Source organism: Amphiura filiformis, chromosome 4, assembly GCF_039555335.1.
Source record: "Amphiura filiformis chromosome 4, Afil_fr2py, whole genome shotgun sequence".
In the NCBI taxonomy this organism is placed as follows: domain Eukaryota; kingdom Metazoa; phylum Echinodermata; class Ophiuroidea; order Amphilepidida; family Amphiuridae; genus Amphiura; species Amphiura filiformis.
Genome location: NC_092631.1, coordinates 65,944,761 through 65,968,195, shown reverse-complemented (window position 1 = coordinate 65,968,195; position 23,435 = coordinate 65,944,761). Strand labels below are relative to the sequence as shown.

The 23,435-nt window shown below is 37.0% G+C and overlaps 1 protein-coding gene and 1 long non-coding RNA gene across 2 annotated transcripts; both read left to right on the top strand.

Annotated features, from left to right (window-relative positions):
* Nucleotides 1–915: 915 nt before the first annotated feature.
* LOC140151219 (manganese-dependent ADP-ribose/CDP-alcohol diphosphatase-like) lies at nt 916–13,896 on the top strand. The gene is made up of 4 exons (XM_072173482.1): nt 916–1,151; nt 10,494–11,258; nt 12,154–12,209; nt 13,334–13,896. The coding sequence occupies exons 1-4, from the start codon at nt 1,076–1,078 to the stop codon at nt 13,628–13,630; spliced, it is 1,194 nt and encodes a 397-aa protein (XP_072029583.1). The 5' UTR covers nt 916–1,075; the 3' UTR covers nt 13,631–13,896.
* Nucleotides 13,897–13,915: 19 nt separating this feature from the next.
* On the top strand, nt 13,916–17,207 carry LOC140151220 (uncharacterized). The gene is made up of 2 exons (XR_011858917.1): nt 13,916–15,746; nt 16,173–17,207. It is a non-coding gene; the product is annotated as an uncharacterized lncRNA (long non-coding RNA).
* Nucleotides 17,208–23,435: the final 6,228 nt, after the last annotated feature.

Here is a 23,435-nt window from a genome sequence, read left to right as displayed (position 1 = left end):
TTACTCAAGGGCTTTAATTTGATATATAAAATGATGCAGTTTGATGGCAAATTTGAATTCACCTAGCATACCTACTTAGAGTACCGATATACCGTAAATGTTTGCCCAATGGCGCTCCTGGGCTCCTTTGCCTTGGGGTAAATTTCATGTGCAAACAGAGAGCTCCTTTTTCTAAGTCAACAGAAAAAAGTACCCCATCCCTCAACCTCAAATCGTGTATGTTATCATCCGCTGTTATGTATAATGTAGTGCATGTGATGTGTTAGTCCGAATAATCAGACCCAGAACAAAATATTTATTTCTGACATGATCGTGTACTGGGTCTGAACTGTTTCCATATGAAATCTTGATGGCAAATTGGACAATAGAAGCACATGGTTCTACGTGACAGCTTTTTAATCCCTATTCAGGTTACGTGAATCACGCTATTGTGGACCATCCTTCTGATACTTGAGTGTTTGGACAAGCAGAACGGTTTTTTGTTTACCTCTCTGTTTGTAAACAAACCAGGAGGTCGAAATCGTCCTCCTCGCCGAATACGAAAGTCAGCGTGATAGTACGGCACTAGTGATGTGTGTAGTGTAGGCAAGCTTATTATGAAGTTTTAAGAATTGAAGTTGTTTACTTACCAAAATGGTCTGATTGAACATGCAGTACTCATCTAAGTTTACAATAATGCCACTGCAGTATGCATGGTATGGTAATCTGAGACTTCTGAGTGTGTGAAGAAAATCTTGAAAATGTTTATAAATTAAAATTTAGCATCACAAGGTCCATGGAAAGGTCAAATAACACCCTGAAAAAAGTGCGATGAACTCAACGAACTCTTCATCTTGCTGGTACCCAAAAATTTCTGTAATACGGTATTGCAACGCAATCTAAATTAAGGTGGGGAATCAAGATCAATCAATTATGTTTACGACAAGCTGAATTTAGCATTTTATGACATCGTAAAAGATTCCACATCATTTCAACTTCCCCAGTCGTCATTTCCTACCGTTTCTGATTGCCAAATCACTTGAAATCAGCATATACATGTATAAAGAGATATATACACACCGGTAGTTTAAGTTAGATGTCATCTCGTCTGTGGCATTATTTGCATTCATTACAAATTTACGGACGGGTACCGGCCAACCGGGTATACTGCGGTAAGCTTATTTTTAAATTAAAATTGTGTTCCAATTAATTTCAATTTATAAATTATATTCACATATGAATATAATTTATAAATTTAAACTAACACACTTTCTGTGGGGAAACACTGAAGGAAGTTGACTCCCATCCTTACCTAGGTGTGGAACTTGACAGCAAGTTGAGATGGAATGTTCATTACAACAAGACAACAGCCAAGCCCAAGGCAAACCGTGTCCTTGGCTTCCTTAAGAGGAATCTGTGGCACTGTTCAAGGGAGATCAAAGAGAATGCCTGCAAAACTCTTGTGAGACCAACACTTGAGTACGCAAGTACATTTTTTGTAGTGTCTGGGATGATACAGGAAGGGAGATTTACAGTTATTAGAAGCAATCCAGAGCCGTAGGCATGTTCACAAAATTTTCAAGTAGGATATTTCACATGGAAATTATTTTGTTTAAAAAGGTGATTATTTATCTTAAAAAATGAGGGGTCAACCATGTCTGTAGGTCAAAAATTAGCGAAGTTATGGGCAAATGTCTGTTTTTAAAAAACTGCACTTTTCTGCGACCATCATTGACAATGCCTTACAATGACTTACATGTACTGTACAAAAAAAGCATGTAATGCATCATTTTTTACCATGATGATCCATTTTACACAAAGGCGATTTTATTTTATGAAATCTAACTTTCACTGCATGCTGACTTCTGTGTCAAGGATAAAGTACCAGCACTTTTTAGACTACATCTCCAAGTTTCTGGTGTCCAAATTTCAAATTTTTGTATTTCCCTATGGAGATTACACAGTTAAGCCATTGACTGTGAGCTACTGTGGACACAACTTTTTGGATTGAATGTCGCCCTCTATAATAAGCAATGTGGACATGTCTACCAGAGGAAAGCTGCCAGGTTTTGCCTCAATAACTACAAACAAAGGGATAATGTCACTCAGATGATAGAAGAGTTGAAGTGGGAGACATTAGAACATAGGAGGAAAGAAACAAGAATCCAGATGATGAACAGAATCATCAACAACGAGGTTGGGATCAAGGGCGAGATGGCCGAGTGGTTAAGGCGTTGCGCTGCCGGCCGGGAGATACGATCGACGAGGGTTCGAGCCTTGGGCTTGCCTTAGGTGAAAATTCTCTTCCCTCCCAAAAAGTTCCTATATGGTCGGGAATCCTTCAATTAAGTTCAGTAATTTAATTTCAGAATTTAATTGAAGAATTTCTTCTCGCCCCCATACACTGCCTAGCACGTGCAGATATAGGTAGTGTATGTGCTTCGTCCATGATTCGGAAGTCACATAAAGCCGTTGGTCCCGTGTTCAGGAGGATTCATCCCTGTGCACGTAAAAGTGTCAGAGCTATTCGAAAAGAGAAGGGGATCATCCCCGGTTCTGATATCTGCACTCAACCCTCTAGGTTCAAGAGGACAAGATGGGCGCGATACAACTGTACATAGGTTGTCTACCCATAAAATCCTGTAGAATGTAGAAATGCATCATCCCGGTGTCGTCACTTAACATTCAAAGGCGTAACGCATGATCGTTCCCCAAGTCAAAAATACCCCCCTATTTTGCGCGGTTTCAAGAACATTTTCGTCATTTGTTACCCCTATTTTACACTAAAACGGGTACAAATTAGCCTTAAAAATACCCCTATTTTTGCATTTCAAGTACACTTTTACAAAAGTACCCTTTTTAACATTTCAAGAACGCACACAAAAACACTTGTTCTGATTCATTTTCTTTTCTGAGGAGAACTCTGTTGTCCTTTTAATATATAAATGAGGAAAATAACAGAAAAATATACATCCAATAGGATGCATCATGTGTTTTTTATGATAGAATTATCAACAATGTAATCTTTCCTCCCGTGTTTTTTTTGTGCAAAATAAAGCTTTAATGTGACCAATACATAAACTCCTGGAGGCCGGGCCTGGAGGGCAATCACAATATGCACACTTAATCGAACCGGCTTCAAGAGCAGAAACTAGTCACAATAGTCACAATCGCGGCATTTCTGGCATTTGCCGCGAACAATTATGATCAGGTGCCATTTCGAAGAGTTTGTGGTCCGGTTTGTGGGTCCCCAGTTTGTCAAGACTCCAGAGGCATCATTAGTGACGTAATCGGTGTAAACAAACCATGAAACAAATAAAACCGAGTCGCGCTTGTTGCTGAATATTAGGCCGGGATATTAGAAAGGCAAACAAGTTTCACAAAAGTGAAATCCGGGAGTAATTGAGCGAGAAATGGTAAGATTTCTTGGGATTTCAACATCATCATTTATATTCACAAAAAAACATATTTTTTAATTTTGAGTAGACTGTCGTCAAAAACAACCCTATTTTTTTTAAATCGCGAACATAAAATGTTCGCGAACATAGTTAAAAAATAACCCCTTTTTTTGCGAAATTGGGAACGATCATGCGTACACATAGTCAATGTTAAGTGACGACACCGGGTGCATCATTCAGCTCACAAAGACCACCAGGGCTAACAGAAGGGGATCACAGAAGATCTACCGGCCGCATGTAAAGAAAGACGTCCACACTGTAGTGTTGGCCGATCCAACCCAAGATTGGATCTGCCGATCTCCGATCTGAAAATTAGCAGATCGGGCCGATCCGATCCCGATTCAGATTCCTTAAATGTTATTCTACAACCAGTACAAGTTCATTCAAGTCGGGCCCCAGTAATGTTAACGGTCAAAGCTTAATTCCCCAAACCTGTAACTATGTAATATGATGACCATTTTTAGAGGTTTTTCATGTCATATCAACCCAAATAAAATTCCATTTTACACCCCAAGTCCCAGCGTTACTCACTCAGTGCCTCCGATTGTCGGAAGTTTAATCATTAATCCATTTCTCTTGATTGTTTTATTCTTCTTTCTTCTCCGCGAATCAACTTTGATTTGCGTGTGTACCAAGTTAGGCGAATCACTGCGCGAATTGATTCGATGACCCTGCAGCTAAATCGGCTCCATCGATATTATAATAATTTATGCATATGACGTATTGGGGAATACCGCGGAATTCCCATCCTGATTGGTTGTGCAGAGTTGTTTACAGAAAGAATTCATGTGTTCGGAGATTAAGAGATGAAATCGTCCGTGTGAGGAGAATGTGCGCGATTCTAAAAATAACATGCCCTCAAATTCACCTTGGGAAACCCGACATTGAAGGGCGCAGGGACTTCACATGTCGAGTGTTAAAGTGTTTACAAATTTTTCCCAGGGACGCATAATATTTTGTGGTTTTATTATACAATGGACAATGGAATGTAGAGGCGAACCACTTATGAACTGCTTTTTGGGGAGTCCCCTGCACACGTCATTACATCATCGCTGCATGCTTTCACTGTTGAATAAATTTGACCTTGATTGTTTGTTTACATTTTAATTCGGTCTATCAAAGGGTGGATACATACATAAAATACAGTATGAAACAACATGATTCTTGCGGTGGTAACAACGTTTCTTGGAAATATATTGGCATTAAATAGTAGTAATGTTACATAAGAAAGTAATGGTAAGCTTAAAGAATTGTTGTGTACTTTTATTACTGTCAAGTTCAGAGATCGGTAAGCTAGATCGGCAGCTGATAGCTCATCTGCCGATTCAGATTCAAGGCCGATGCAGTCCATATCGGCACCGATCTCCGATTCACAGATCGGTATCGGCCAACAATAGTCCACAAAGTAGGACCTCAAGCAGCTATAAGTAATTAATTTATTCTTCCGCGAGTTACGAGAGACACACACGGCACATTGACCAGAAGATGCAGCTTGACTGTGATTCTGACTGAACCAGAACCAGAACCAGAACCTAAACTGAGTTTTGTCTGTGATTGGTCATTGGACGGTCTATTCCATACATTGATGACCCTTTGAGTTAGAGAATAAAAGATAGGATTTTGTCTTTTGCCTATCCAATAATATCGTGTCATAATGGATGAGCTGGCCAATGCGCCGGCATCCACTACGATAAAAATATTGGCCAGCCCATCCATTATGACACGATATATTGGATAGGCAAAAGACAAAATCCTATCTTTTATTCTCATTCTTATTCAGTTTTAATGTAATTTTTGCGAGAAAAACTGCCCTTTTTCAGAAAAAAATAAAGTTACTTTTGTGAGGCCATCCCCGTTGTTTTAAATGAACGAAACCATCACGAACATCTAAGCCGCCGAATCGCGTTTTAGCAGGCTCGCATGTGTATTACGCGAACGCATTATCGCGCAATCATTGAGGAGCAACAAGCGTGCCGCCGTTGCGTGGCGGCGCGTGCCCTGACTAATATCACTATCAACTATTATTTCTCAAATCACCCAAAAAAAATATGATTTTACACCTCACCCCCTTCAAATTTGTTCACAATTGGTATACAGGGTGATTTTGGCTGACAAAGCTCAAATTTCAAATTTTAGCTTAATCGGATGTACGGTTTTCGCGCTATGCCCCGCCCATTTTTCGCAATTTCGGCGAAAAATGGCGCGCCCATCAATATTGTCGCGACTATATCTCCGTAACCGTGGGTCCTACTGAGCTGAAATTGGTGTCATTTTTTAGCTAATCTCTCAAAGAATCCAAATCTACTATCATTTAGTGTGTAGGAGGAAGAGAAGAAAAAATTTGACCTTTTTTTTTCTGTACTTTGACCTTGAATTTGACCTTGTTGCCCATGTGACCGCGAGGCGAATTTGCATGGGAATTACACCTCCATATGTTGTCTACATAATATCAAAAAATTGGAGGGGTAATATTTTTTGTTTTCTTGCTAGGCTTTAAAGCAAGCATGTGGTTGAAAAACTGTAATTTTGTATGTAGGCTCAGTATATTGTACACATGATACTATTATAATATAGGCCAATTGTATATAATCCTATATGTACATGCATTAAATACATATGTTTTCACCTGCATGCTTGCTTTGTGAAAGCCTAAAAAAAAAAAAAAAAATATTACCCCTCCAATTTTTTGATATTTTGTAGACAACATATGGGGGTATAATTGCAATGTAAATTCGCTTCGCGGTCATGTGGGCAACAAGGTCAAATTCAAGGTCAAAGTACAGAAAAAAAGGTCACAATTTTCTCTTACTCCTACATACTAAATGATATCAGATTTGGATTCTTTGAGAGCTTTGAGTACGTTCGATTAAGCTAAAATTTGAAATTTGAGCTTTGCCAGCCAAAATCACCCTGTATACCAATTTTGAACAAATTTGAAGGGGGTGAGGTGTTTCCCATTGGGTGAATTGAGAAATAATGACCCATAATTGTGAGATATTATAGGCCTACACCAGAAAACCAATCAAATTACGTGAATTTTTTACAAGACGCACCCATTGAATAAGAATGACTTTTTAGTCATTAAAATTAAAATTTCTTCTCAGGTTGTCTTTGCTTTGTAGAGTGGATTGATACCGTATGGCCAAAAACTAACTATTGATACTGTGATGCGACTCTTGAAAGTGGCTAAACTGGAGCTGTTCACAACTGTAGATGAGAATGGGCATTCCAAACTTTGATGGTGGATATGAAAAATGAGTCTTAAAAAGCCCTGGCTTTGAGACGGAGTTGAATAAATTTCTGATTGTTCTCCCTAGTGTCCCTGGCAGGGCTCCCGCTAGAAAAGCTGTGTGTCCGATTGGATGCACAACTGTAAAACCTGATCAGGAAATGTGTATCCCACAACGTTTGTGCATGTTCATGTGTCAGAAAACAGGCTACACACTTTTACAATATTGCATCACAGTTTGATTCAGGGGGGCGGCCAAGATTGACTGAATTTGACGTCGTCATTGGATTTACATGTACACGTAAACACAAAAATGTCTCAAATAATTCCAAAAGTGTATGCATGTTATTAAGCACTATTTTATCAGTCTAAATCCGTTGAGGTTCGACAGTGAACCTCATTGTAAGTACTCTTTTTTGAATGTTTTGTATGAATAACGCACGATATGTTTATGAAAAATTTCTCCCATCGTGTATCAATGTTTGCGTGGTCTAGCGGTAAGGTCTTCACCTCCCACGCAGAGGGTCCCGAGATCGATTCCCACTCCCGGCTATAATAATTTTTTTTCTTCACATTCATTTTGAATCCAAGAATATATGGTATAAATGTATACCATATGTGACCCCTCGGCACAACTGAGCCCTGAAGTCGCCAATCATCATTTTTGAGATATTCAACCAAAATATTCTGCTTGAAATTAGCTTTAAAATGATGTATATCATGTCTATAGTACTTGACATTTAAGTAGTGAAAATCAATAAAACAGTCAATAAATCCTTTGTTTCCTATTGTTTATTGTTAAGTTCGATGGAGCATATCTCAATAGTGGCACTGGCGACATCCGGGCTCAGTTGTGCCGAGGGGTCACATATATGGAAAAGTTGAGTGCATTTGATCAGCGATTGTCATGCACGCTGCTTAACCACAGGAAATCATGTGTGAATTCCCTGTCTGCTGTTCTATCTACCCGCACGCTGCTCACGTGTTGATAAAATTTACACGAACACGCCCGTAATTAGCATGTTAAAAGTATATCAATAAGAACCTCACTTCAAAAATTTCTGATGATGAGAACAAGGTGTCTTTTTAACTTTAAAACTTATTATTTTGCTCAAAATTCTGTGCCGTCAATGGAAAATGTGCTAATTTTTCACTTTTTTTAGGGGCTACTCGCGTTGAATGTAACAGCCAATTAAAGTGACGGGACTTTTTCTAAGAACACGGCTGGTTTATTGACCTACTTGAGCTAAGGATTCTTGTGATATAAAACTTGTTTTGATTTGATAAGGGTAACACTAACAGGGTGACATTTAGCTCTAAAATAGGTCGACGAATCAGCTGATAGCTATTATCGAGCATGGCAAACCCGGATGTCTATTGACCGGGGTCATCGATCGTCAATAAATTCCCTATGCATTACGTGTGTGCATGTATGCATGACGATCTATAGGTCATTATTGTGCATGCTCATATAGCACAGCTGACTGGTCAAATCTTTTCGGCACGAAAGTGGGCCTAACTTTTCCATATGATTGCACTGAGAAATATATTTTGTGCATTTTTTTCTGTAACAGGGCCAATTGAGCTAAAAACGCACCTCGGCACGGGGCGTCCAACGTCCAGGCAGTGTTGCCGTCATATTGTCTGTTTTGTTTACGCTATTGGCTGTTGCCACATGAATAATGTCAGCCACCGTTGTCTGGTTTAATGCAAATATTTGACTATTTCCTTCCATTTTCTTGATGAAAGATATTTATGTAAATATTAACAAATTTCAAACTTGCTGACACTGTACGATAGTTTAGAATTTTGTATTTTTGCTGATGTGTTTTGAGCGTAAGCTTTTAAGTGATTCACATGCCACGCTGCTGTAAATGGCTCTGGCTCTTATGTCGGATATGTACAATTTTTGTCGAGCTGGTAACTTTTACGAGTTACCTGCGGCGCCCGACTGGCTTGTGGCCAAAAATGAGTACATCCCTGAACTCAACCACCAAAAAATGCTGGTTCTAGGGTAAAATATATCATACACTTTTGCCAAAATGCTGTTTTGAATGCATAATGATTGCGGTTCACCAATGGAGTACCCAGTGTACAAATTAAGTGGTCATCCTGAAGCCTAGATTTGCTGGCGGATGACCAGAAATTCATTGCAGGTTATCTGTCGGATGCTCATACTTTATAAAAAATTTGTTAATATTTTCCCTTTGGAGTGTTACTTGACCTAGAGCTAATTGCTAGGATCATTCATGGTTGATTTTTAACAAAATGTTTTTTTAATACACAAAGTTCTAATTTAACTTTTAAACAAATTAAAATTTTAAATAATATACGGATAACCAAAAAATTTGGCGGATGACCAGATTTCATGACCTGGTCATCCACTGGATGACCTGATTTTTTTTCTTAATTTGCACACTGATGGTACCTTACAGGTCCATAGGGCCTGTAAATTGTTTTCACCAAAGACTTCAACATCAATCCATGGCAATACCTGTTGATGATTTTGAAGTCTGAAGTCTTACAAAGTGTCACCAAATGTGGACCAGAGTAACACTGAAATTTACAATTGACCTTTTCGGTAAATCACATCCTTTGCGAGTACACCAGAGAACTCATCAATTTATGTCACGCCGACTTGCAATGCGCAGTAACGATCTTCGATAAACGATGTGTGCATCCCCGCAAATCGGCATAACGAGTTCTCAGGTGTACTCGCAAAGGCTTATGGGATTTACCTAAAAGGTCAATTGCATTTGGGCATGATTATTTAGAACACTGATGTGATACCTAGATATCCTCAAGCCTAAGGTGATGATAAACATGTAGTTTATTAGTTATTAGATGAGGTTTGGGGGTGATACAAAATATATTAATTTGAGGAGTATTGTACGGACACTGAGACTAGATGTAATCTGATAATCTTTGCTATTAATACATTGTAAAGTAGAGCCTGCTCAACCAGCACGATCATCTTCCACACAGACCACTAAAACCTGCTTTTTGCTCTCGCTGCAAATTTTGTTCAGAAAAGCTACCATGTTTGCTCTCTGTATTATTTTGAGTGGCAAATCTGAATTAAATCTGTTTTTCAATGTGAGCACACCAGCCTGTTATTGAACCACCATGATAGTTATGCAACAATCGTTATTGTGCATCATGCAGACCTGCGCATGTGTATGTCCTTATTAACATGATACGGCACGTTTATATGCGCACTATACATGGTCAGCAGGTATGATACAAGATTCATCATGTCAATAAAGTGGGGTGCTTATCCAATGAAAATACAAGAAATATGTACTTGATAAATATGTAAATGTCGTTTCAGTCATTGGAGATATTGTTTTATTAAAAACTCTTGATGAGATTAAGTTACGAGGTGGGCATAGTGTGCAAGTGGTTGTCATGCGCAGAGCATGATTACCATATGTGACCATCCTCCACAACTGAGCCTGGATGTCACCAGTGTCACTATTGAGATATGCTCCATCGAACTTAACAATAAACAATAGGAAACAAAGGATTTATTGACTGTTTTATTGATTTTCACTACTTAAATGTCAAGTACTATAGACATGATATACATCATTTTAAAGCTAATTTCAAGCAGAATATTTTGGTTGAATATCTCAAAAATGATGATTGGCGACTTCAGGGCTCAGTTGTGCTGAGGGGTCACATATCATATTGAGCCTGTGCTCCGTTATCTAAATCCTGGCTATGTCACAGACTCGTTTACTCTTAGCTTAACCTTGTAATTACATAATTACATTTTATGTGGGTGATGTATACTGTATTGAAACTTTTTTTTTTCCTCTTTACAGTGAGCCATCAGACAATGACTACCAATATAACATCTTGCCCTCTCTTCTCATTCGGTGTGCTAGCAGATGTACAGTATGCTGACATACCTAATAGGCTCAACTTTGCCAAAACCAGTATGCGTTATTATCGCAACTCCATCAAGCTTGTCCACCAAGCCGCTTTGACATGGAACCAAGATTCCCGCAAGCCAAGCTTTGCTGTTCACCTGGGTGATTTAATCGACGGGTTTAATAATCGGGAGGGGAAAGCAAATTCAGAGAAAGCTCTAAGGGACATATTAACTGAATTTGACAAGTTTGATGGACCTGTTCATCACATACTTGGTAACCATGACTTTTATAATTTCACTAGAAAAGAATTATGGGATTCCCGATTGAACACAACCCAACTTACTGGCAAAGTCAATGTAGAAGATACCACAACATCACACAATCCCACAAATCCACCTGAGAATGAATGTGGCTGCAGTAATAAATTGTACTACAAATTCAATCCACATCCAGACTTTTGTTTTGTGGTGCTAGACACGTATGATATAAGCGGCTGTTCACATTTACAACAATGCCCACATTATGAAGAAGCTTTGAAGATCTTATGCGCTGTCAACAAGAACACAGGATATGAATTAAACTCTCCCACAGGCTTAGAGGGGAAGGAGAGAAGATATGTGCTGTATAATGGTGGTGTTGGTAAAGAACAGTTGCAGTGGTTGAGAAATGTGTTGGAAGAGGCTACAAGAAAACAGCAGACTGTCTTTATACTTGGTATGTATGCGCTGCTTGTGCGCTTAGTTAACACCAGGGTTCGCAGGTTTTTGCCGCAGGTTGAAAAAAAAACGCGGTTTTAACCGCTTGGCAAAAACAGTTTTTGCCGGCTTTTGCCATTTATGCCGGTTTAAACAAGGCAAAAACTGGCAAAAACAGGTTTTCGCCAGTTTTTGCCACTGTATTTCACCATTGCTTATTTTGTCATCTTTAATTATCAAAATTGAAGTGTCTTCAAAGGTAAGCTAAGTAGGGTCAATATGGGTACCGTATTTGTTCCATTAACCCTAACCCGCCTGTATACTACAAAATACTACTTGATACGCAATCCCGGTGACACAATCGCCCTAAGTGATATATAGGCACGGTTTCGCTGGCCAGCGAAGCCCAAGACCTGTGGCAAAGTGTCGCCGACCGAGTGCTTGGCATGCGAGGGGTCTCGGGTTCAAATCCCACCCAGAGCAAACAACTTCTTTCTTTCTTTTCTCTCTTTATTCTTTCCTTCTTTCCCTTCCCGTCGCCAAAAAGCCCTTAGGGGTTAGGGTTAGCTGCACATGCCCGTATAAGCGCCCACCCAGTGACTTTACTGCATGTGATCCCCCATCATTTGCAGTAACTATATGATTCCCCATCATTTAGTGCAGGAGCCAACTACACATCAAACATGGAACCATCTGTACAATTAAAATCAATATTTTGGGTCATTGTTTACATTTGCAATTATGTAAACAATATCATAAATAAGTGCGCACCTAAAATGTTAAGTACCCTGGGCAGTTAATGGAATGAATACGGTACATTAAGGGCAATATTGTCTGACAAATGCTTTTGCCATTCCTTCATGATGAATATAATGCTGTGAGACTAAGAGTATATATGTTCTTTCTATGTCCAGATCATATTCCAATGTTTGGTGCAACTGATCAGTGTCTTCTATGGAACTATGAAGAGGTTTGTATATGATAAACCATTTAAAGCCTTAATGTACGATTTTATTCAAATTTTAAATTTGTTATTATATACTCAAAATGCTGAAATAAAGCTAGTAATAATTATCGGGAAGGGTTTCTGTCCATTTTGAGCTGAAATAACAAGGTGAAGTGAAAGAAACCCTGCTTGATATTTTGGCCATTTAACATGCAGTTCTATAGGAGGACATAATGATTATGACATTATGTCGAACTTTGCTCCGTTGACCTACAAACACAACAAATTTGGCTTATTCCATTTAGGTGCAAGTTGGGACATGTGTAAACATTACAAATATGCCAAAATATCAGGTTTGAAAAAAATTAACCAATTTCATATTATAAGATCGTACATTATGGCTTTAACACCAATCAGAAAGACATAGCACAATAAAGGCATAAAGCGTGGAGTCGCTTGCATAAATATAAAGCGCATGGCGTACGCCGAAGATACAAATGGTTGGATTTGCATAGTAACTGTGTTATTCCTGCTTAACAACCAACCACATTTTTATCAATATATCTTTACCGATTTCAACCAAATATAATTTATTGCCCTTCTTGTATATTTCTCAATCTTCCGTGTGAATTTTGCAAGATTTGGATCCAAACTGAGAGAGCCTTTGAATGGCCATACATACATACACACCCCCATACAACTTTTCCCTATAGTAAGATGCCTTGTATACATTGTTTTACATGTGTAGAGTGTTGATGGACTGGACTGGTGTTTAGTCTCACCACTGCAGCCTTGGTTTGATTGCTGACAGTGCTGTAAATGAGCACAGGTTGGTTTTGCATACCCATCCTCACCAATACGCGGATTTAGGGTTTCTCTACCGGAAGCCAATTTGTGCCAAAATTCCTTCCCAGAATGCAATAAGCGTTTTGCATAACAATAGATACAATTCGGAGTTTAATCAATATTCTTTGTTATGCAATCGCATATTGCATTGGGGAAGGAATTCGCACAAATTGACTTCCGATAGAGAAACCCTAAATCCGCTGTATTGTATTATAGCCACTTCTCTTGACTCGTCTGTTGCATGATAGGTCACACATTTTAAATCCCACTTTTATTTAGATTTGATTATTATTTGCTTACAGGTACTAGAAACACTAGGTGAATTTGACTGTGTAGCTGCCATTCTTAGTGGCCACACCCACACTTATAACTATGGTGAAGACACCAATGGCATTCGTCACATCATCTTCCCTGGGATTGTAGAAGCAACACCAGGTACCAATGCATTTGCTACCATCGATGTCTACTCAGATTATTGTGACATTAGAGGCTATGGACAAATGCCAAGCTTTACTCTAAGATACCCAGTGTGTAATAAGACAATGGGAGAAGAATGTACTGATCCAACTAAAGAAACATCTGTGCAAGCAACTAGTTAGACAAAGCCCGATGTCATCCATAAACATGTGTACTTATTCTTTGGTTCACCTCAAATTTGGTGGTAACATCAATGCTTATTTTTGGTTGCGCTGCAAGCATGCCAACAAAACTGGCCTTGTACATGCATGTACACGCGTGATTCATTACTGCGACCATCGAAATATGCACCACGTCAATACCAAACTTGGGGCAAACTAATGTATACACTACCAGATTCATCTTGCTGCTGCCCCAGAGGTACACTGCTGCCCAGCTACTTCCTTGGTACTCTATGAGTACCTGTGTGGGTACCTCTAGAGTACCTGTGTGGGTACTCTATAGAGTACACATATTGGAATCACACATACAGTACACACACTGGTACTGGATTGGTACTGCACTTATACAAGTACTCTAAAGGAGCCATAAAGTAGCTGGACAGAAGTATACCTCTGGGGTCAGTAGCAATAGGAATCTAGTAGTTATAGTAGTGACAAATTTTCAGCCCAATACTTGAAATGTTGCACAAATTGTCAGAAATCAATTTTACAGGGCATTTTGAGACAAATCTGGTCCAAAGTTGTATTATTTTATCTAAAAATCATATTATAAATTGTCATAATTTGTTGTTTTTGCAGAAAAATCACTGAAAATGTACTTAAATTATAGTTTATCCATTCAAGCTCAAAAGTCCCAAAATCGCAAGAAGAAGAAGAAGATGAATGTGTTAATTCAGCCAAAGAAACAATATTGTAGACTTCATGGGGGATGTGCGGCAGATTTTGGGAGCATTTTTTGTTGCTTTTCTCTAAAATTTAGCAAGTTTGGGCCATACCTCCCCTGCCAATCAAAATCAAAAACCCATGTATGTAAAGGTGCACACAATTAGGAGATGGTTGCATTGTATAATAAATTTTAATGGTTTTTAAAGATTAATTACTTGCCGGATGACTGGAAACAAAAAGGCAATAATTTTATTGTATTACATTGGCTTCCATAATTGTTACACATATTGTTTTATTTTTTTGTAATTGTAACATGTTTTACTATTTTTAGAGCATCCTGTGATGTGTGATATGAGCAATGAAAATCAGAGTAATAATTTTACTTTTTCCACCTGTTACAGAAATGATATTCTGCAACTCCTGAACAGTTTGATATACCGTAAAGGTTCGCCTAATGGCGCTATGAGCTTTCTTGACATATATGTGGAATTTTAGGCACAAGCTAAAAGTGCCCTCCCGCAAAATTCCCACCAGCAAATAAGGGCACGGAAACTTAATTCTTGTTTGGATTTCAGAGGAGAGAGCTCTCTATTTGCAAATGAAATTTACCCCAAGGCAAAGGAGCCCAAGTGCGCCATTAGGCAAATCTTTACGGTATGTCAACTGCTTGGATCAGAAAACAAACAGTTCAATTCAGTCACTTGTACACTTTGTAATGTTTCTGACATTTCTGAAATATCTGATCAGACTTTATATGGACTGCAATCATATTTTGGTGGGTCACAAGGCACACCATATAGAAGGGTATGTCAGTTACTTGCTTACTAACTTACTTACTGACTAACCTTTTGGTCTTAAATAGGCATATCTTCAAATGCCACAAAGGTATAACCCACCGAGTGGTGTCAAATGAAGGAGAAAAAAAGTAAGAAAAAAAAAAACGGGTTCTACTCCTAATACTTTTGAAGTTGCGTCCATTTTACTCCCCCCTCCCATGGCAAAATATGTAGGCCTATGCTTTGTATTGAGAAGAGGGCCATTGGGACACATTGTGACCACATGTTGTGACTAGTTTTATAAGTAACGGCACTACTTTTCTGAAATGCCAAGACCAATACCCTTGGCTTTATATGTACACATTACAAGTGACCGATTTGAAAAAGCATTTTTTTATATGTATGACTGTTAGTAACAAAGCTGTAGGTGGCAGAAGTTAAATCAGTGAAAGGTCAGCCTTAGGAAAACGTTTATTATTGAATCCGACCATTTACAGTGATGCTGTAATGTTTAATTGTAAAAAAGAGTAAACAAACTAATATAATATAATTAACAAAAACAACAAGAAAATTGATACTGTACATTGCATAAGATGAATTAACTAATAGAGCTATGGTAATATAGTAGTGTATAGGTGACCCCGGAGTGACGTCACAAGCCGTTGACCTCCGTTGACAACAAATCCGATTCAGAAGTCAAATTTGTAGTTTTCTGTGGTTTGTCCCTTTTCAAATCGGCCAAAATACTACCATTTCTATAACTTCTCGACATGGGGCCTCCAGCCAACAACAAAAATAAAGACTCTCCTCTACATGTTCATGTGTTCAGCTTCACATAAAATGCAATTTTCGCCAAGTATTTAACCCTTATTTTACCGAAATCGGCCCGAAATATGCTTGATTCGAGGTCAAAACAAAATGTCAACAAACTGAATCAGCCTCTGTTACAAGTCTTCAACTAGTCGCACTGCTCCACGGTCTATTGTGGGTTGAAAAGCGTATAGTGTAGGCACTGTATCGTCATGTAAAATAAGTTCCCGGATGGCCGGGGTCACCTATAGCATCATAATATATTGAGGATTACATATTTAATGTTTATTGAATTATTTATCCTCAGATTCTAATAAAAATATGGGCCAAGATAAAATAAAGGGCTCAATGTGAATTTGATCAGGTCTGTGGAAGCTTATGAGTGTAGTAAGAAACTGATATGATAATAATGTATTAAAGATGCCATCTCACTTTTGGTTCAAATTCCTTAGGGAATTAGTTGAAGGTGCAGTTTTTTTCATGTAAATTCTGCTCTGTCTGTCATCAGATTAACAGGTGCACATGTCAGTTCCTCTGATGAACTGACTGAGTGAGATGGCCCCTTTAAGTATCATGGGATTGTACAAGCAATATCTTAAGATTTCTAAAAAAAAAGTAGATTTTAATTTTTTTCACAAAATGTTAGTTTTTACTCTCAGATATACATTGCCTTTTAATTTTGAGTATCATGGGATTGTACAAGCAATATCTTAAAAGTAGATTTTAATTTTTTTCACAAAATGTTAGTTTTTACTCTCAGATATACATTGTCTTTTAATTTTGAGTCCGGGTAAAAAAGGTAAAATGAAAGAAAATCACAATTAACTCTTTCGAATTTTTTGATCCAAATATTGTATTAGAAATCACATCTTTTGTCATTGATACAGCGCCTCGAATAGGCCTACCTTTTTTCACAGGGTATATAGTTCATTACAATACAATTGTGTGAAAATAGTTTGGAAAGAACTCTCTATATAATATTCGAGTGGATATTCATACGTAGTGGTAGATAAAATGAATAAAAAATTAAATTTCAACAGTACACTATTTTTCGCTCACCTTTAACCGTCAATCATATGACTTCATCAGTGACTCAGTGAGAGATATCCTGAAATTCCCGATTGTAGACAAGATATCATCACAGCATCACCATCTGCTGAAGACGCTAATCGAGCTAGTGAAAATGTTCCAGGTTAGCGAAAAATAGTCCAGTGTTGAAGTTAAATCTTTAATTCAATCATAACATTGCTTTAAAAAGAACAATTTTGCCTTTAAACAGTTGGCTACATGTAAGAAAAGTTACCCAGTTGATGTGCTTCCTGCTGGTGTTCAAAACCAAAGATGTGACATGGTTTGTTTTTTATTTTATTGTTTTATCTTTTATTGCCTTATATAAATATTAGTGTGTGACTGCATTGTAAGTATTTAAAAATTGTGTACATATAATATTGAATTGAAACTATTATGATATATTAAGGAGTGCAATTTTTCAAAACTTTGTATAAACTATAAATGGACACTTTTTGTGTATTTAATATTTTTATTCTTGATTTTTTCTATCTATGCTGATAAAAAGGTTTAATCGAATTGATAAAAAGGTTTAATCGAATTGCTCTCATGGGAGGGTTAAGGATGATATACCAACTCACAAAATTAGCCCTTTTCAGATGGTCACAGAATCCTTGAAGATCAGGGGTGCTCGAGAATTGCAATTCCTAAGTTAATTCCCAATGGTGTGTCCACAAGACTCCAACTATAGCTGTAATCTTCAATTCTTTGGAATGTCAGCTTTGGAATTACAAAGCATAACTCACTTGTGAAGTTGAATGCTCCCATCACCCTCCCAAAGTATAAAGAGAGAATGGGCAAATCAGCTTAGGCTGTATGCAGACTCCGAGTATTAGATGTATAATATTTGATGTAACATATAGATCTACGTCATTTAATCTAGTCCCATTCTATTTCCAGTAATGTTTAAGTTCTAATGAATGTTTGATGACGTAAAATCGATAATATGTTACGTATAATATCTGGTAGAAATATATTATCGAGTTTACTTAAACATTAGTGGAAATAGAATGGGACTAATTAAATAATATAGATATGTTACATCAAATATTATACGTCTAATAAAATAATAAAAAGTCTGTATACGGCCTAAGTTGTGAGACATATATATTGATGAGTAGCAGATTAGACAAATAATACTTTCAAAAAAGTGCAAAGATATTGTTGTTGTTGTTGTTGTTCTTAGTGTTTACAGTGCTCCAACTTTCTGGGTTGACAACTGAGAAACTTAACATATTATGTGTTGAAAAAGTGCTTGACTTATGGAGGTCTCAGACTGTTCAGAATATTCATGAGATTGCATCATTAATGAATATTCATGAAGTAAATGCATTAATGAATATTCATGAGATGTCATTAATGAATATTCATGAGATGGCTTAATTTATGAATAATCATGAGATGACATTAACTAATATTCATGAGATATTAACATTCATTATGAGATGTCATTTATGTCTATGAATATCCATGAGATGATGTCATTAATCATGAATATTCATAAGATGTCATGAATATTCATGAGATGACACCATTAATAAAATGAGATGTCATTTATGAATATTCATGAGATGGCATCTTTTATGAAGATTCATGAGATATCACTAAGCATTTGTGAGATAAATATTCATGAGAAATATCTCATTTATGAATATGAAGATTCATGAGATGATTTTCATGAAAAAAACTTCAATAATGAACATTCATGAGATGATGTCATTTATGAATATTCCTAAGGTGACATGATGAATTTTCATGAAATAAATATTCAAAAGATGGCTTTTATGAATATTCATGAGATGAAGTCATTAATGAATATTCATGAGATGACATTCATGAATATTCATGAGATCAGGTCATTAACCCTAACGCAACCTGTGGGTTGTTTGGTATCGGAAGGGAAAGGAGAAACTAAAAAGGAGAGAAGATGAAGAAAGAAGTCACCCCCAGGTACCCCCAGGATTTCAACCTCGGACCCCTCGCATGCCACGCAGAAGATCACCGACCTGTAGCCACGGTGGTTAGGCTTCTCCAGGCAGCGATTCCCTGGGTATATATGACTTCGGCTGATTGCGTCATCAAGTCATGTGGGATGCATGCACGCTTAGTGGTTTTAATAGTGAGCTTAAGTGAGACTTAGTTCTGTTAGGGTTAAGGAGGCCTAAATTTAGGAAAAACATGTTCATTAACCCTAACCCAACCCATGATTTGTTTGGTATCGGAAGGGAAAGAAGAAACAGAAAAGGAGAGAAGATGAAGAAAGAAGTCGCTTGGTACCCCCGAGGTTCCCTCGCATACCACACAGAAGATCACCAACCTGAAGCCACGGAGGTTATGCTGCCCAGGCCAGGCAGCGATTCTCTGGGTATATATGACTTACACTGATTGCATCAGATTCAGATTTATTTTCCATGACATATTAATATCAATCATCAAGTCACGTGGAATGCATGCATGCACAGTGGTTTTAATAGTGAGCTTTAGGGAGCCATCGGTTATTTATGACAGAGGGGGGAATGGGAAAATTTAGGGGGGAACACAAAATTTTTTGGGGTCTTTAGGGGGGAACCAGACATTTTAGTTGAACCAGGAGGGGTGACTGTTAAATTTTAAATGGAGAAAATAGGGAAAACAAGGGGGAACGCGAAAATTTTGAGCGGACGCGAGGGGGAAACGCGAAATTTTTTGTCGATATTTTTTCCAAAACGCCCATTACCCCCCCTGCCGTAAATAACGATCGGTCCCTTAGTGAGACTTAGTTCTGTTAGAGTTAATGAATATTCATGCGATAAATATGCACGAGATGATGTCATTTATGACTTGAGATTTCCTATGACTTCTTATTATTGAATTCATGTGTTTGTTGCTATCTACTAAAGAGCTCAAATTTAAATGCATTGTTTCTATTTTTATCTTTTGAATGAGAGAATCTACTAAACTCAAATTTGATTTAAAAAATAGCATAAATTCTCTGTTGGTATGTTGAATTGTGTTTTTGCTATCTACTGAAAATAGCTCAAATTTAATGCACATATGTTGTCCTTTAGTAAACGAGATATATTGATGTTTTAGAACCAGTGACTTGCTTCAAAAATGTTATGTTCAAAAAATAGAGATAACAATTCTGAGCAGGACTTGTTGCAACCAGCAACATTTTCTTTTAGTATAATTATGTTCAATTAATGTGTTTCTGCTATTAAATGTATGGTGTAAGTTTTGTCCCTGAATGAGATATATTGATATTCTATAGAATCTTGTAGGTGGATCTGCTGAAGATCTTCAAGTGTTTCACATCAAATTACTGGGTATATCAAAACAACAGGTGGCTTGCTAGGACACTCATAACATTAACAAACACACAGGAACATGAAACACTCAATTATTCAATAATCATGATTTATTACACTGGATATTACTGAAATATGCAGGATAACCTCTTCAAAAACATTTCCTCAAATTAAACAAAATATGTTCAATGTAGTTCATTTATAAGAAGCACAGTAAAATGGAAACCTTTTTAAACATACTACTTTTAAGCATGAAAAGTGGTCACAAATTAGTCAAAATGATGTTGCATGTCTGCCATGAACTTCCATTTTGTTGATTTTCTGTAAGTGCACCAACACAAAATATTCAATTTGAATATTAAAATATTGATGATAAAGCTCAAGATTGCTTATACGTGTGCATAAAACTTGATATGAGTGTGGGTTTCAAATTAATTAACCCCATTTGAAAAACATACCCATTCTGTGGAATTTATTTTTTATATCTTCAACATGTTCAACAGGGGTATTGCAGGTTTCAAATGGAACAGTAGGCCTACAATGTGATTGGTTGACAACATAAGCAAATGGCAGATTTCCAAAAGCAAAACCTTCATGTTTTACCATGTTGATTCAGTCATATCAATTTTATGACTTATGATTCCAATTCAAAAATAACTTATTAATACAAAAGCCAACTGATACCCCTTAAACATTTGGAACCTGTTATCAGTTACGTATATCCAAGAAGGGGGAAATGAGGGGCAGTTGCCCCCCGTGGGACATCTTCCCACCTCCCTGGATGCTAGCTGCCCTGATATTTAAAATTGTAATGTCTTTAGTACTTTTTTTGCACTCTTCAAAGTTGCCTTGCCCCCCTCTGAAAAAGTACTGGCTATGCTTCTGTGCTATCTGTACTCATAAGAAAGGGACATAAGGACAGATGTTCCTTCAGATTGATTGATATGTTTATGATGGTTACCTACATACAGCACTTTTTACCTCTGCAATGAATTGAGGTAGAACTGATACAGGCAGACCCCCAGGCTGAAAACCTATGATAATCACAGCCGACCCACTGATAACTCTCACTTCAACATACTTTTCCTGTTCATGACATTACTGCATTTTATCCGTTGTTGATTTACGATTCTTAAGTTTTTAAAAGTGTCACAAAATGTGGACCAGTTTAACATTAAAATTTTTAAACTGTTCAACATTTATCACAGGGCTGTCAACTCTCGTGAGACTTATACATACGGGCACGCTCTCACAGCAAGTTAGTAAAATCTCCTGCCATGGTAGTAAATCTCATGCCAAGAGCTACCAAAGTAGTAAAATCTCACGCACTATCAAAATATTAAATGAAAATAACCAATAATATAGTGTAAAAATGGTGCACCAAATTAATTCATTTAAATCCCACTCTGACAAAACCAGGAACAAGTCACATTTTCGACATTCCATGATTTTAATATGAATGTAAGCACCAAACAATGTGTTTTAAAATGATACCAAAATTTTAAACTAGCTTCAATACTTCAAGATATGGATAATTTTGCAAATGATACATTTATGTTTTGCCTAATTGCTATTCTGAGAAATGGGCCAATTAGTTTTTGGCTTTGCACAAGATTGAATAGGGATTATCCTAGTTCAACTCTTAATTATATTGATTAAATAATCCTCTTTTTAATAAGTACTTCCAAGGATTTGAAAATCCAATTTAGTCCCACAGTCGAGTTAATACCATGAAAATATGAATCATAATATTTCAATTTCTTTATGGGAATGTCATCTTTAGAAGTCTATAAATCAAAAATGTGTCTGGCAACCTGCTCCAGGTTTTGTTGGAGTGGGTCACATTTGGATTTTCATTTTTCCATGGCTGAGTAGGGCATATACACCCTCGTATCGGGCAAGTGCGACAGGCGGCCCTGCTACGCCAAATATACATTTTAATCAACTTCATAATTTTAGACAATATCTCACGCCAAGCAATTGCCAAAAGTTGAAGGCCCTGTGTATCATGTGTTATTATAGGTTTAATGTATGTGCACTCATTCCCGGGGCACTCATGATGTGTACAAATCAGTGGGGCCTCCTACCGAATCTATACCTATATCTATATCTATATTTATAATCTGTTTGCATTACATAACTTGGTGATTTCTGCATCATTAGTTGTCACTTGTGGCCATCTATGATCTTGCTGTTCCCTTGCTTTTTCTATCTACCTTTACTTTTGCTGTGACAGACCTGCCAACCTAATGAAGACAGTAATAGCGACATTGAAGCCAAACCCTTGCACATGTACACAAATCAGGTACTGACAAATTCAAAGACTTAAGGTGTGCAATACTTTCAGAATTCAGGGAAGATTTTGCAGGTCTAAATTTATTATAATAGACTAAAGTTAATAGCAAAATTTAAAAGTGAAATTTTGCATAATTTTCTGCTGTTCTTGCATTTAAATTTGCCGTCAATGGAAAACCCTAATGAGGGACAGTCCCTCAAAATGAGGGACAGTTGGCAGGTCCGCTGTGGAGTTGTGGGGGTCATGTTTAAAAACTGGTACTTTATTTATTTTGCATACTGTATATAACGTATTATAGGCAAAATCATGCTTTTCAATAAGACACAACATTTCATCTCATTTTTAAAAATCAAAACAACTGTTTTGGTAGATGTAACTTTTATAATGTAGATACAATTTATGATACCCACAATACAGTAACATTTGCACCAATTAAATAGATATACAAGTATCTGTTCTCATAGTTGTCACATTTTATGATCGCCACGGAAACCACAACAAATAAAAGCATCATCTGTCAGAAAATTTACAAACCTACTCCTTAACACTTTTAGTGAATATTCTGCATATTACAGTTACATTCTAGAAACACTGTATGATTATTATAGTGAAAAAATTAATGACAACATAGAATTAAAAACTTGTTTAAACATATCAACAGTACACATATTAACAATAAATAAAATTTAAACATATTTTAATGATTCAACAATTCAATCATTGTTACCTTTAACAAAGGTTATGCTGACTATATTTAAGGTATACAAAGCTACTTTATATAAATAAATTTATCTCAAATATAGCATGTTTATAACCGATATATAATGTCATGGAATCAAATCTTATTATCATGAAAATACATT